The 14,611-nt window shown below is 38.7% G+C and overlaps 1 protein-coding gene across 1 annotated transcript in view; it reads left to right on the top strand.

The window, feature by feature from the left end:
* The window catches only part of MAP3K5 (mitogen-activated protein kinase kinase kinase 5), a 105,896-nt gene that overhangs the window by 48,916 nt on the left and 42,369 nt on the right, over positions 1-14,611 (top strand). The window contains exons 7-10 of the mRNA XM_074896404.1: positions 106-276; positions 5,159-5,271; positions 11,599-11,758; positions 13,893-14,046. Coding sequence (XP_074752505.1) covers positions 106-276; positions 5,159-5,271; positions 11,599-11,758; positions 13,893-14,046 — 598 coding nt within the window. The remainder of the gene's footprint in view (positions 1-105; positions 277-5,158; positions 5,272-11,598; positions 11,759-13,892; positions 14,047-14,611) is intronic.

Below are 14,611 nucleotides of genomic sequence, written 5' to 3'. Positions count from 1 at the left end.
AGGCATATTTTACATTAAGCCATACATATATTCAAACACTGTCTTGAAAAAGTATTTCTTGTTATCTTTATTGGGGTTTTAATCAAAATGTTTCTCTTTTAATAGGCGAAATCTGCCTGGAGACAGACAGAAAGCTCTAGAAATTATGATTCCTCTGGTGGAACAGGAAGACCAAGTAGCTTCAGATATGTACTGCCTGGTTGGTCGAATTTACAAGGACATGTTTCTGGAATCTGGGTTCATAGATACAGAAAGCAGGGACAAAGGGACTTTCTGGTGAGTACTTTTTTCCTGGTCTATGTCCTTTTGTTAGCTTTGGGAAAATGTTTCTAAAACAATATTTCAACTGTTTTTCATTTCAAATATTTGGTACCCTTAAGGGATAATACACTGAATGTTCAAATCTTAGCTCATTTGTTAAGAATGAGAGATTTATGTTGTTCACAGACACAGTTCCTCAGAGTTCTTGAAGTGCCTCAGAGACTTAGAAGTTTAGGTAGCTCTCATCAGCGTATTTCCCTCCTTCTTCAAATGTAGTGTCTTCTGTTTGCTGTATTATTCTTAGGAATCTGGGCCAGATAATAATCAGCTGTGAATCAATTGGCATATCTGCAATCTGACAGATACAGGCTTTGCAGGCTTAAAGGTGCCGAGGCTTAACTCTGCACTGATGCTTAGGGTCTACCATTCTGTCTTTTTTTGGCTTCCATGCTCACAAGCAATATGACTGTTCTAAACTCAGGCTGGCAAAATTTTTATCACCCCATCATCACCATGTAGTATATGTACATTACAGTGGACTACAGTACCATCAATAGTCAAAGAAGCACACAATAGGCTAGATTAATTCTTATTTTAATTTTAGAGGCAAGTGTCATGTTCTTTATTTCTTTTGAAATGCACTAAAACGCTGTTACAGGGAATAGGTTAAAAAAATGGAGACACTGGACTCCATTGTAGACTTCTGTCAGAATGAGCTGCTTTCTTCCATTATGAGTCTGATGAGGAAACAGACAATCTATGTTTATGTATCCTGCACATGAGATACTAGTTCTGGTCTTGTGCTCATCAGCTGCCTGTTGAATTAAATGCTTAGAATGGAACGCTTTTTTTCTACCTTCATAATTTATCACTTGTTTTCAGTAAACTGCATATTAGAATGGTCTTTGGTAAAAAATAAGATATCATTTTTTACCTTTTATGCCCTCAGAATACAAGTATAACTTATGATTTCTGGTCACATTTTACAGTTTTGCAATGCTTACTGGATTTTTTTTTTTTAGAGGTGCTGAAATAACAGGAATGCAGCATGTTGTTGTTGTCCCCCCCTTCATAATTTTAGATTAAAGAAAAATTTTATTTCCTGTACGGCAAAGCTCATAACAAACTTCCAAGATTCTGTTTGACAGAAGCAATTTTATTTTATTTTTAAACTAATATAGAAAGAAAACTGTAGTCCTGTATACAAATACTAGGCATTATCACAGGCCAAATAGAATACATAGAAATTACTTTTGCTATTGTACATCTTGCTTTTTCCTCGTCCATAGTGCCTTATGAACAGATAAACTTTGAGATTTTCAAGCATGATTGAACTAAGAACCATTATATGTATAATAGTGGGAATTCCTTCTAAAATACTTCATGTAGCCATTTTGCCACACTTTTAATAGAAACATCTTGGCAACCATGGTATTCATACATTTGATGAAGGGAAGTGATTGCAGTAAGGCATACTAGTTTGGGAAAGGACAGCAGGCTGGCAGTTCCTGCAGCAGGGTAGGGTGCTGACCAGCCAGCCCCTAAATAGTCCCCAGAGTCTCTGGCCAGTAAGACCCAATACAGACTTCTCCGTGTGCCTGCTGTGGTAGAGCAAGGTGATTTCTGTTGAGTCAAGCTGGAGTTTGGTCAGAAGCTGTGCCGGATGGATCAGTCTCTTTTTGCTTGTGCTAGATATTGATTTGAATTCTAGTGTTAGTCACACAGCGAAATTGATGTGGCTGAAGGGTTGACTCATAACTCAGTGGAAGGCTCCTGGGAAGGAGCAGACCTACTCCAGTGCTACAGCAGGCTGCAACAGGGAGACGTGTGTGCAGGAACATGATAGTGTTATGTTGAGATAAAGGTAAGCTCAGTCTTGGAGAAATGAGGATGTAAGAGAATTATAGTGAATTGTGTAAGATAGTGAGAATTTGGCAGCAGAACCAAAGCGCTGGTTTTGCAGAACTAGTGATTTCAAGGTACTTTGGTCTATACCAAAAAAACCTGCAACCCAAAACCAAGCAAAAACCTCAGGCAGGCAATATGCTTTCCTGACAGTTAAAAAGCAGAAAAAAAAGACATCTTTCATATAAATATGAGGGAAGAGATGAAAGATTAATTAACTGTCGCTTTCTTGTTGCATACTGGCAGTGTAAATCAGACTTACCAAAGCTATCAAGTCTTTATTCAAATCTTTCCACTGCTACCTCCCTAATTCAGTGTCTGTGCTGCAACATTTTCCCAAATGTCAGCTTTAATTTCTTTATGGCATTTATAATCGCATCAGCTAAGACAGCCTCTACTTTATAGGCAGACTTTTAAACCTTACTGCCTTTCTACAATACTGTGCGGGTTCCTCCAGTGATATTTGTGGCATGACAAGGTACAGCAGTTACACCAGTTGAATTTAAATCAGTTCGGTCAACAGATGGAACTTGTGAGTTGTTTGGGAAACCATGAATATTTTGATCTGTTCAAAATTAATTATTACAGGTTTTTTTTTTTGTCTGTAAATTTTTGTTGTCTAGGCTATGTGGATATAAGGCAGGCTTAAGAATGTCAGAACAAGATCACACCAAATATAAAATAATACTTTTGGTTGTAACGATTTGGGAGAGGTAAATAGAACTACAGAGGTCCAAGATAACTGATATTTCTTGGTGTGAGTAGCATGTAAAGATGGCTAGAACAATTAATTTCTGCTGTGAGGAAGGGAGATTTGGGAGCAATTTCAAAAGAAGAGGCAGAACCCAGGAACAAAAATTCCGAGGATGTTCCCTCTGGTCTGCCGGGGGTAGGTGGGGAGGTGCTGGCAGCAGGGGACTGTAGGGGTGGCCTCTGACAAGAAACAAGGACCTGTCCTGTGTCAGACACAGCCAGTTCCAGCCAGCTCCAGTGGACTCATCACTGGCCAAAACTGGGTGCAAGCAAAACGGTGGTACCTCCGTGGTAAGATATATAAGACAGGTTTTCTGGGGGCTGTTTCACCAATGCTTCTGCATGCAGTAACTGTTTTGCAAACTTAAGCTCATTTCTGCCTCCTTTGCCTGTATGATTAACATTGTTTACAGCACAAATGTGCCCACCTGTTGATACAGATGAGATTCTTATTTTATCTTTAAAATTTGAAGTTTGTATCTGTCGAAGAACAAGAGAAATTTTCATAGTCATGCCAGAAATTAGGCATTTTGGGGCAAAATGAAGTGAAATTACAGAGTCTCTTGTATTAGAACAAAAATACTTATTATTTTCAAGGGGTTTTTTTCTGTCAAGTTTTCCTCTTCTCCTGATATTGCAGGAATTCCTGAGGATTACAGAATGAAAGATCTCTAGGGCCAAAAAGGGAGTCCAGTTCCCAACATCACTATCTCCAAACAGATTATACCAGCCAGCAGGTCTCTTCTTGCTATATATGCTTAGAATTAATGAGAGCGTCATCTTATGTGGTTGATGGGTTTTTATTTGGTTTGGGTTTTTTTGTGTTGTTTGTTTGGTTGGTTTTTTAAATGAGGGAAAATGTTTTGTATGTACTTTCTTCCTTATTTTGTTGTAACTCGTAGTACAAGAGGGAAAGGCAGATGATGAATGAAAATAATGTTTTCTGCTTATCTTTTTTTTTTTGTCTTAGAGGACTATTGTCTAGTGATTCAGGTAGGCAACTGGAGTATGAGAAATACATGTAGAAGATAGAAGAGAAGCCTGTCTTGCAGTTTTGGAAAGCAGAGCTTACATTAAAAGACTCAAAGTCATGAATGGTTAGAGCAGGAAAAGCAACAAACAACATAAAAAATCATAGAAACCAGACATAGTTTTGACTTGCTAGGATCAAAATGCCTTAGCTCTGCTTACATGTCAAAGTGCAGTCTGGAAGCCAAATCCTTAGTGTTGGCATAGATTATTTTTCTTTACTTCCCTATGTATTAATCTCACAACCTCTTTAATTTTTTTAAATAATCCATTTGTTTGTCTGGATTTTTCTCATCCTTTTGAAGGTATTTTTAAACTCCATTACTGTAGCAGAGTTGTGTGAACTGAATCTCTTGTGCTCCTTAACTCCCATATGATATTGTTTACCTTCTCTTTAGAGGTGTGTATGTGTATATATGTATCTATATATATGCAACCAAACATGTTCTTATTCTGTAGAACAAATTTAAAGCACTGTAGATCTGCTGTTGCTGTTGTTACCACAACTTGCATTGCCAGCTTGAGGATAATGTGTGCTGTGCTTGTGTGAACCCCCTCGACTTTGTTCAAAACAAGATTTAGGCTAGGTGAATACCGCTGCTGTTCCTCTTGCTTGCTTGCTTCCTCTTGAAGATAATAAAATCTGGTATAATCCTTTTTCATGTGAATAGAGTCATAAGGACATGACACCTAGTAAAGAATAAAATTTGGAGTAGGTGAAATTGTAGCTAAATGCGAAGTATGTTCTTATATCACTTGCTTTTGTGTTTATGCATTTCAGTATGCTTGTACGTCACTGTAGCAGACCCACAATAGAATCTAAGGTTTCAAGTCAGTGAAAATTCCTGTATTTAAGAGTTAATGAGTTTATTAATAAATATGACTCTGAAACAGGTCTCTTACAAGCTGAAAGTATTTTCTTTATTCTCAGACAGAATTGGAAATCTAGTAAGATACTATAACTTCACTGGGATGGATGAGTAGGGTCTGTGCTTGTTGTGTGAGGGGAAAGGAATGGGAGGAGGATGTATAAATAATGGACTCCTAAAAATAACCACAAAGCATGTGGGGAAAACAGTAAAATATTTTTGCTTCCATGGATTCTTGCTGTATAAACAGAAGATAAGCACTTAAAGTACCTAAAAGCATAATTATGTCCCTATTAGATTGCATTATTTAGAAAGTAAACTTGTATGTTTGTTTCTTCTAGGTTCAAGAAGGCGTTTGAGTCAGAGCCAACGTTACAGTCAGGAATTAATTATGCAGTACTCCTTCTGGCAGCTGGACATTGCTTTGATACTTCTTTTGAGCTGCGGAAAGTTGGTAATTATAGCTTACAAACTCACAGTGAAATCGCATTCTAGTGAAAGTATGACACCACTCACTATCATAGGGGAAAAATCTGATGATTGTATATGAATGCTTTGATAGTGAGCATGTGAGTATGTATTTAAATTGGTCTCCCCCATTTGATTGCGGGTGAGCACTGTCAGTGAAGATCTGGTTCCAGTTTCGGGGTCTTAACTGGTTGCAAGAGCTTAGTGAAAACTGGCAGCCCTTCTTTACAATGGCATCATTTGTGTGAAACAGGAACACCTGTAGGAGGAATCCAGTTCCAGATAGCATTCTTTTAAAAAAACCAAAACAAACACACATACACACATCCATGCAGAACTGTAGGGGATATGGACAAAAATTCCATCATAAGAGTGGGGGAAATGCATTTGACTTGAGCTTGGGATAGGCTGAGAGAAGAATGTTTCTCTTCTGATGTTTTCTTTGAGGTTTCCTGAATGTGTCTGTATTCATAGAATCACAGAGTGATTTGGGTTGGAAGGGACCTTTTTAAGATCATCTAGTCCAACTCCCCTGCTGTGGGCAGGGACGTCTTTCACTAGATCAGGTTGCTCAACCTCACCTTGAACACTTCCAGTGATGGGGCATTCACAACTTCCTTGGGCAACCTGGTCCAATGTCTCACCGCCCTCGTAAAAAACTTCTTGCTTAAGAAGGAAGAATTAAGGTGACCATTTTGTTTGTGATTTTGCTGGATTTGAGGAGAATTCAAAGTCAAGATTAGTCAGTAATACTTTCAGGGAAGATATGGGAGAAAGCACTGAATGCTACAATATGTAGTAATGTATTCTTTGTAACTGGCATTCTTCTCCATTAATTTGTATAGTTCTTGGCATATTGTAAAGTCTTTTTTATCCTTCTGTCTCCTGAAAGGTTGTCAAGTGAGAAGGATACATTCTGTGAAGAACATTGTTTCTGTAATCAGCTGCTGCTCTGGTTTAGAAGTTAGGTGTGCACTGTATGTCTGGAAGTAATTTTCTAGATAGAGGATTTTTGTGTGTGAAGGTCTGAGTGAGATGGTTACTTTCACATAGATAATGGAAGTGAAATTGAAATTCTCTGTGAATGAAGATATTCATTTGGATATGATAGGCTGCATAGAGTTGCCCCAACTACTCTTTGCCCTTCTGTGAGTGGGCGAGATTTTCCTTTTTGGGTTGAATAGAATACTTCCATCTCCTACACTGAAATTTGAATTCTTGTACCAGCGTAGGAGGTAAAAATACATATTTTTCTTTCTACACAGCATTTGCAAATAATTCACTCAGCTGAACTAATTTTGAATTAGTTTAGTGAAGCTGGGCTATATTTATTGTGTAGTTTAATTTGAATCTTTCAATTTTAAAGAAATGTCTCAATTGCACACAGGCTACAGCTAACTAAATTTGGACATGTTAATTGTACTGATGAAATCTGGGTGTTATTTGTAGGCATCAGATGTTTGTTATCATATTCTTGTGAGTTCTTCCACTGTTGTTTTTCCTATTGTTGATATGGAGAACATTACAGAAATTAAGGTTCCTTATTACTTAAGCTTCCACCCACAGCTGATGAATGATTTAGAGGAGAAATATTTGGTAGCTGTTTGGTGGAAGGATTGGGGGTTTTTAAGCTGTTGGTGTGCCTCTCTCATGTAAACATTTACTTAGTGTCTGCTGAAAACCCTTGATATAGCAACCTCTTCTGTTATTCACTAATATATCTTTCATGTTATTGGAAATACTGTCAAAATGCTTTAACTCTTAGACTGACTTAGCTGTTTTGAAACAAGCTTTCAAATACATATATAATATAGACCCTATATGTGTCATTGATCATTGATTTCTTGTTGATAAGACTGTGGTCACTGTTAGTAGAATCACAGAATCAGAATACACCAGGTTGAAGGGACCTCATGGTCCAACGTTTCTTGCCAAGAGCACCCTCTAGACAAGATGGACCAGCATCCTGTCTAGCCGAATCTTAAATGTGCCCAATATTGGGGAATCCACTGCTTTCCTGGGGAGATTATTCCAGTGGCTGATTGTTCTCATTGTGAAAAGTTTTCCATTTGTGTCTAGTTGGAGTATCCCCAGAAATAACCTGTATCCATGATCTCTCATTTTTTTCTGTGTGACCCCTTGTAAAAAAGGAGTCTCCAGAGTCTCCATCTTCTTTGTAGCCAGCCTTTAAATACTGGAACATAGTGATAACCGTAAGTCTTCTTTTCTCAAGGATGAACAAACCCAGTTCTCTCAGCCTTTCCTCATATGGCAGGTTTCCAGTCCTTTGATCATCTTTGTGGCCCTTTTCTGGACCCTCCCCAGCCTGTCCACATCTTTCTTGTATAGTGAGTACCAAAACTGAACACAGTATTTCAGGTGTGGCCTGACAGGTGCTGAGTAGTGGGTTAATGACTTCTTTATCTCTGCTGGTGATGCCCTTGTTGATACAACCCAGTATCCTGTTGGCTTTCTTTGCTGCAGCAGCACGCTATTCATCCATGTTGAGCTTGTTATCCACCAGGACCCTCTGGTCCCTTTCCACAGAGCTCATTCCCAGCCAGGTAAATCCCAGCCTGTGCTGTGCTCCTAGATTATGTTTTCCCAGGTGCAAGACCTTACATTTGTTTTAAACAAGAATAAGCAAAACCACAGAGGTTGTGTGGGAATATGTTTTAATTTTTTTTTTCCTGTCCCAAGAATCTCTTACATAAGTGTCATTCTTTTGATGTCACCTCTTGTTTAGATCTGTGTGTACAACACCATTTGTTAGCAGTAGTTAAATTTGTCTGGCAGTGCTTTGTTTGGTGTCCACCTGCAGCATCATCTGTAGCACATAGAGATTAGAGGAAGTCTGTCTTCTGGTGGGAAATGAGGAGCAAGAGCAAGCTGGTTGAAGTTCAGTCCAGGTTATATGAAAATTATATTGGTAGGTTGGGAAAGGCTAAGGAAGGATATGGTACCTAACAGCACCTGAGAGGGTGCATGAGGCTGTAATTAGAAGATGCATATCTGATTACATTAGCAATAATGTAGTAACTCCAGCAAAACTAAGAATAAATCCAGTATCTAAGAGAATTTTTACTCATCTGCATCAGATGAGAAAATTTGCCTTCCAAAAGTTCTGCCTCTACTTGTCAGGTAACAGTGCACAGCTAAATGATCATGTGAAGCATTAATGAAAATCTTCTGTTTTCTGGATAGTATCACTTTCTTAACTGTATAAAATTGCAGTACTTTGAGACCAAAACAGTAATGATAGTGCTTTGCATTGACAGTAATGATCTCTGCAGGCTGTGCAACTTTGACACACAAAGGATCCTGTAATATGAATTGTTCTGTCAATATTTGAGCAAGGAAAGCAGTTTATTTATAAAGCCTTCATAGTGATATTTAACTGGCAATATCTACTTCTGTATATTATTTTCTTCACAAGCTGTGGGTATATCCTTGATGTTATAAAAACGATGGCTTTTCTGGCATTAATGGTTCCTCTATTTTGGCTCATTTTTAAGGCAAAATATTTTTTATAAAATATACTGGAATTCAGCTGCTGCTTTTTTTTTCCCTCCTCTTGTGAATGCCAAATTTATCATGGAAGGAGAGAATGTCTTGACTGCCTGGATTTTCTTATACTCTGAAAAAACTTTTAAAGATGGTGAAATCAAAATAATTAGAGAAGAGAACTTGTACAAGGAGACCACAAACTCAGGAGTGAAATTCATGGAGGTGTTCGCTTTGCATGTTTCCGTAGAAAGGTATTTTGTTCCCCCACCCACAAAAAAGACCAAACCCACTGGAAACCAAACCAAACCAAAACCAAACCCACCTCTATAAATGAGAGTTACAGTCTTTTGAACCTATTGCTAATGTCTTCACACTGCAACTGCATTTTTCCAGCTTGCATTTCAGGGATAAGTAAGTTTGTAGATGAGCTTTGTAGAGGAGGGTCAGCAGGGTAGTGAGTTTTAGCTTTGAGTACCACATCTTTCTCAGAAGAATTTGATGAGAGGCTGATGTCTTCTCTGAGGTAATAGGATCCACTTCAGAGTACTTGGGTAAAACTTCCAGTTCATTCATGCTACATAACAGTAATGATTCCCAAACTTGGTGTCCTCAGATATCATTGCTGCTACACAGCCATCCTTTCTCTCACCATCTTTCTATAGCTCTGCCTTATTCCTGGCACTGGGACTCAAAATCCTTGCTATCACCAGTCTTACCCTCCTAACAAACACTTCTCTCTGCCACACCACTAATCCCAGTCCCTCCCCCATGTGAGTTGTACTTTTCAGCAAAGCAACACACTCCATTTGTATCTTGCTTTGGCTCTGTTCCCTCATCCAAAGCGCTGGAGGATTGTGATGGGTAGGTTCCTGCAGGCACAGTGAAGTGTGGTGGAGCATGTAAGCCTGTGAACCAGAGAGCAGTGCTGCTGCTCTCTGTGACAAATAGCTTGTGATAGATTGTCAGCAGTCACTACAACTGTGAGTGCCATTGCCCAGTACTCAGTGAAGGCCCACCGCACAGCTAAACTGTTCCCCTTCCCCTTCCTCCCAGCAATGGTATACCCATCTGCAACGATTACTGTATCCCTGTGATACCAATTTTTCATTTCCTTTGTGATAAGATCACATTCAAAGCCTGTGGAAGTAGTAGGTGTCTGTCTGCTCTTGCATGTTGCTGTCATGTGCATGCAAATGTTTTAGATGTTCTAGCAAAGTGCTTCAGCCTTTGAGGATATTGCTGAGTAGTGTTACTCTAGGGTCCTGGGGGAGATTAATTTTTTCCATTTACTCTGTGGTGTGGATGTGTATAGGTTTTGATTTCTAGAACCCAACTGAAGTTGAACACATTTAACACAAATTCCCCCTTCCTATCCTACACCAGCAAGTTTGTGTACATCTGCAGGTGATCTGTTGACAGTGTGCATGTATACAGCACCCTGGCTTAAAGCCTTGAGAGCTGAGATACATAGAGGTGGTCACTGCTGTGTGTTGTGGAAGTTGATGGAAGTGATGTACATTGCATTATGTCTCAGGTAGATTGGAGGTCTTCTGTAATATCTATTGCATTCTTTTCAGGAATAACTAAATAAATTTCTTTCTTGAAGTGAACAAATAATGTTTTGTTTATGTGATTTTAAGTATTATTTTTGTTCTGTATGTTACTTAAGCATGACAATTTCTTGGTAGCAAGAGAGCACAAATTGTGAAATAAAGATGTGAAATAAGCTATAGACCACTGGGATACAATTTCATGTTTTAAAAACATTTATTGTCTGATGTTGGTAACAAAAATGTGAACCGTGTGAGCAAACAAGATGAATTGGGTAGACTGAAATGTAGCTGATTTAATGATATCAGTTTTGATAAGATTTATTGCTACTTCCAGCATGAAGTTTAGTCTGGTAGCTACTTAAGGAAGGTTAAAGAAAAGATCAACAGTTGAATTGAAATTTCTTGTGAATACTCAGCCTTAATATCAAGGATAACAGAAAGTGATGTGGGAGGGAAATTGTCATAGTGGACTAGTTTGGGAAAAGTGAATAAAAGGCTATGGTGGTGAAGAGACTTGTCTTGTAAACTGCAATTTGTTTTATTTGTGGGGTATAGTGTAGCATATCTCACGTTAGCTATGAATACATAGCAGCTAATATGAACTAAAAATCATCCTGAATGCCACAGGGAAACTTGTAGTTCTTGGAAAACCTAGTAAGTCAAAATAAAACCTGAGGGTCTCCATCATCTTTGAGTCTGAGGGACTTATGAATATTAATAGATGTCTTTCATTGGGGTAGGACTTGCGGCAATTTAAAGAACATCACTGCTGGAAGAAGCCCAGTGGATCATCTGTTCCTTCTGCATGGGACCTTGTCTATAAAGGTAAGTTTGGGGCTTGGGGCTTGTAAGTCAAAAAAACAAAGCAGAAAAAAACATAATAGGTGCCTAATTCAGCATCTGTTAAGTTTTTACAGCTATGTTGTGTAGCCTAAGGCCCCAATTTACCTTTACAGATGAGGTCCATGCAAGAACATAGGTAATCTGGCTGTGGCCTTGTCCTGACAGTGATGTCTTAAAGTTCCTTTCTCAAGAAGCCTTTAGGAAGAGGGGGAGGGGAAAAAAAAATCTGCTACCATTTAAGGTGTTTGAAAGGCATGTAACATTAACTGGTGAGTATGATTTCATCTTACTTCATTGAAATGGAGAGGCTACAGTAATTTAAGGAATTAATGGATTTCAAATGAGGGAAATGCCTACTTTAGAACTGCATTAATATACATTCCTGTGACCTATTATTCTTTTCACTACAGGAGTAAAGATCAGCAGCCTGCTTGGTAAAAAGGGGAGCTTGGAGAAACTGCAGAGCTATTGGGAAGTGGGATCTTTCTTGGGGGCCAGTATGTTGGCTAATGACCATATAAGAGTGATCCAGGCTTCAGAAAAGCTGTTTAAGCTAAAAGCACCTGCATGGTAAGATGATAAATGAAATCATGTACATTACTAAGTATTAAAACATCGGACTCCTTCAGCTTTCACATTTGGCATTGTATTTAGCTGACTGGAGATGGGTTTTGGTTTTTTAACAGATTTTGCTGTCTGTATATTGTTTCACTGCGCTTATGCCTAGGCAAGGGACTCTCTTCCCCTTTTGCCCTTATTCAGGAATAGATTTTATATGGGTCTTTAGTTTGATGTCTGAGAAGGGCAGATTCACCATTGGCTCCAAGCTCTTCTGAGGGCAAGGGGGAAAGGAGGAGTTGCTTGTACACATTGTACTTTAGTGGTTACATAGCTAAAGAGAAGTGTAGTAGCTTGTGGCTGTAGTCATAACTGCCTGGAAGTTTTTGGGAAGGAAGACAGCTTGGCTAGAGAGGCATGGGTGTACCTTGGAGTGTTGTAATGTTTATTGCACATACCAGCTGTTATAGGAACTTGAACATGGATGAGCTGTATGGTGCAAGCTGCATCTCATATGATTGAGAAGAATGCAGATTAAAGTCCCGTTAACAAAAAGGTTACAAATCTGGGGTTAAAGACGACCCTGTAGACTCAATATTTGTTATGCAAAGGCCAAGAGGTGTGTGCTCTGGCAGCACTTTCCTGGCACCTATTCTGCTTTGGGTATAGGTAGCCAGTAAGGACCAGTCACCTACTCATCAGGGTCTGGGATCCTGTTGGCTGGGGAGAACCAAGACTCCTTTCTGACTAAAAAAGTTGTCATTCTGCCAATTAGAAGAGTGCATATGTCACAGCCTATGTATTTTTGTCATCTTATAAAGGCTAGAAAGTGTCTTCAAAAGCTGATCAGATGGGAATGTGTGATAAGATACGGAAATGCTAAACTTCTACATTGATCTAATGTAGGAAACTGTCAAAATTAAGAACTGTAAATATTTTGACCAAATATTTTTATAAATGCTGTTTACAGTGTATTATCTGCAAGGTTTTCCATTTTTATTATGTGCATATTTTTACTGAGAATCCTGGGTAGCACTGTCTGGAAGTCTCCTGGTAGAGACTTTTCTGGGGTTTATGAATGCCTGTTTGTCAGGATTTTTATGTACTGCTGCCTTAGGGGTTTAAGTGTGTGGATTAAACTCTGAAAATACAGCACATATTTGTGCTTCAGGAAGGGTTTCTCCTGTGAGCAATTACTTCCCAGTCTGTTGCCTGCTGTTCCGCAGAGCCCGTTTGGTGCAAGGGGGAGTAGATGCCATGCCCTAAGCCGGATATCCCCATGGCCTAAGAAGGATGATTGGAAAATGTGCAGCTGTGGAACTGTTCCCAAAAGGCCCTCTAAGTTTATATACCTTCTTGTCATAAGCATGGAGACGAAGTTTCCATGAATAGTCTAACTGTGATAAGGCGATAGCTGTGATAAATCCTCTTTAAGCATGTATATCTCATTTCTGTAGTATTCATAAAAATTGCATGACTATGTTTACAACTTTTCTTCCTCTTGGCTTTTTTGAAAAAATGTTATGAGGTGTCCTGTAAATCATATCCAGAAAACAGAACAGCAGAGGGAGGGATGAGCTGCATTTAGGGGGAGCTATTCAGCACTGCTGTTGTCCTCCCTTAGCAATGCCAAAAGTGCTTAGTGTAGCTCTTGTTGTCTTTACAGGATAATCAATTCCAGAACTGTCATGTTTTAGAAATCTCTGTTAAACAACTGCCAATGCAGATACAATGCAGAAAACAGAATGGTGTGGAGAGTTAAAGTAGTGGACTTTTCACTTGAGTTTTAATTTGAGGTTGGTCACTACTCAAACATGTTTGACATGGGTTCAGTTTGGTCCATAGGTAGAGGATTTAGCTATTTTATGAAGCTTTCATGGTTTAGGATAGGAGACAGTATATGGGATCAGGAAAAAATTCAGGAGTGTCCCACAACTCGTTTATATTTCAGGTTACTAATATAGCAGTGACATTTCCAGTTCTAAATGGGAAATTGCTACGGTTAAAAGCAATCCTAGAGAACCAAAATCTTACTGGTTACCTTAGTGTTACAATGGCGGATGCTTCAGTTATGATTAAAGATAGAGACATTATTATTTACAAACTGTATTAAGTTTACTATCTATGTATGCTTGGATGAATGCAGGTACCTGAAGTCTATTGTAGAGACTGTTTTGATATATCAACATTTTAAGAAACTGACACCAGAACAACATACGGCCAAACAGGAACTTGTGGACTTCTGGATGGACTTCCTTGTTGAAGCCACAAAGACAGATGTGTCTGTAGTTCGATTTCCAGTAAGTAGTTGTTTTGTTGTTGGTGGGGGTTTTTTAATAAATTATGACATGCAGGAAACTGACACAAAACACTGCTTCTTTTTTGGTTGCCAGACAATAAACTGCTTGTCCAGAAGAAATGTATTTGGCTTGCATGCTAGATTGGTTTTAATTGATTGCACGTGGCTACAATGGGATTGCACAGCATGTTCCATATGAAAGTAATGAGTAAGAAAGTCAAGATAGAACTTTGCTACCCGTGGGTACACTTCTAAAGCAAACCTTTGCAGTGTATTCCAGGTTATACTGTATTAACAGTATTACGTTTTGAAGAAAAGATACTTAATTTCAATCTCTTTGTAGCTCAGCAGGCTTTGCATACCCTACTGTCAATTAAGCCTGCACTCTGTTAGAGGTGAAAAATCAGCCCAAGCAGTCAGAGATCTATTGTTCCAGCTACTAGACAATGTATTTCAAGTATATAAGTATATATATACTTTCCTGATTTCTTCTACAAACATTTAGCCAAAAATTTTTATTGGATATGTTGGTGTTGTACAATGTCCTGAAAGTACACTGTAAAAAG

The sequence above is a fragment of the Athene noctua genome, chromosome 1 (assembly GCF_965140245.1).
Source record: "Athene noctua chromosome 1, bAthNoc1.hap1.1, whole genome shotgun sequence".
NCBI lineage: Eukaryota > Metazoa > Chordata > Aves > Strigiformes > Strigidae > Athene > Athene noctua.
Note: the sequence above shows the minus strand (reverse complement) of the source record. Positions and strands in the feature narration are given on the sequence as shown.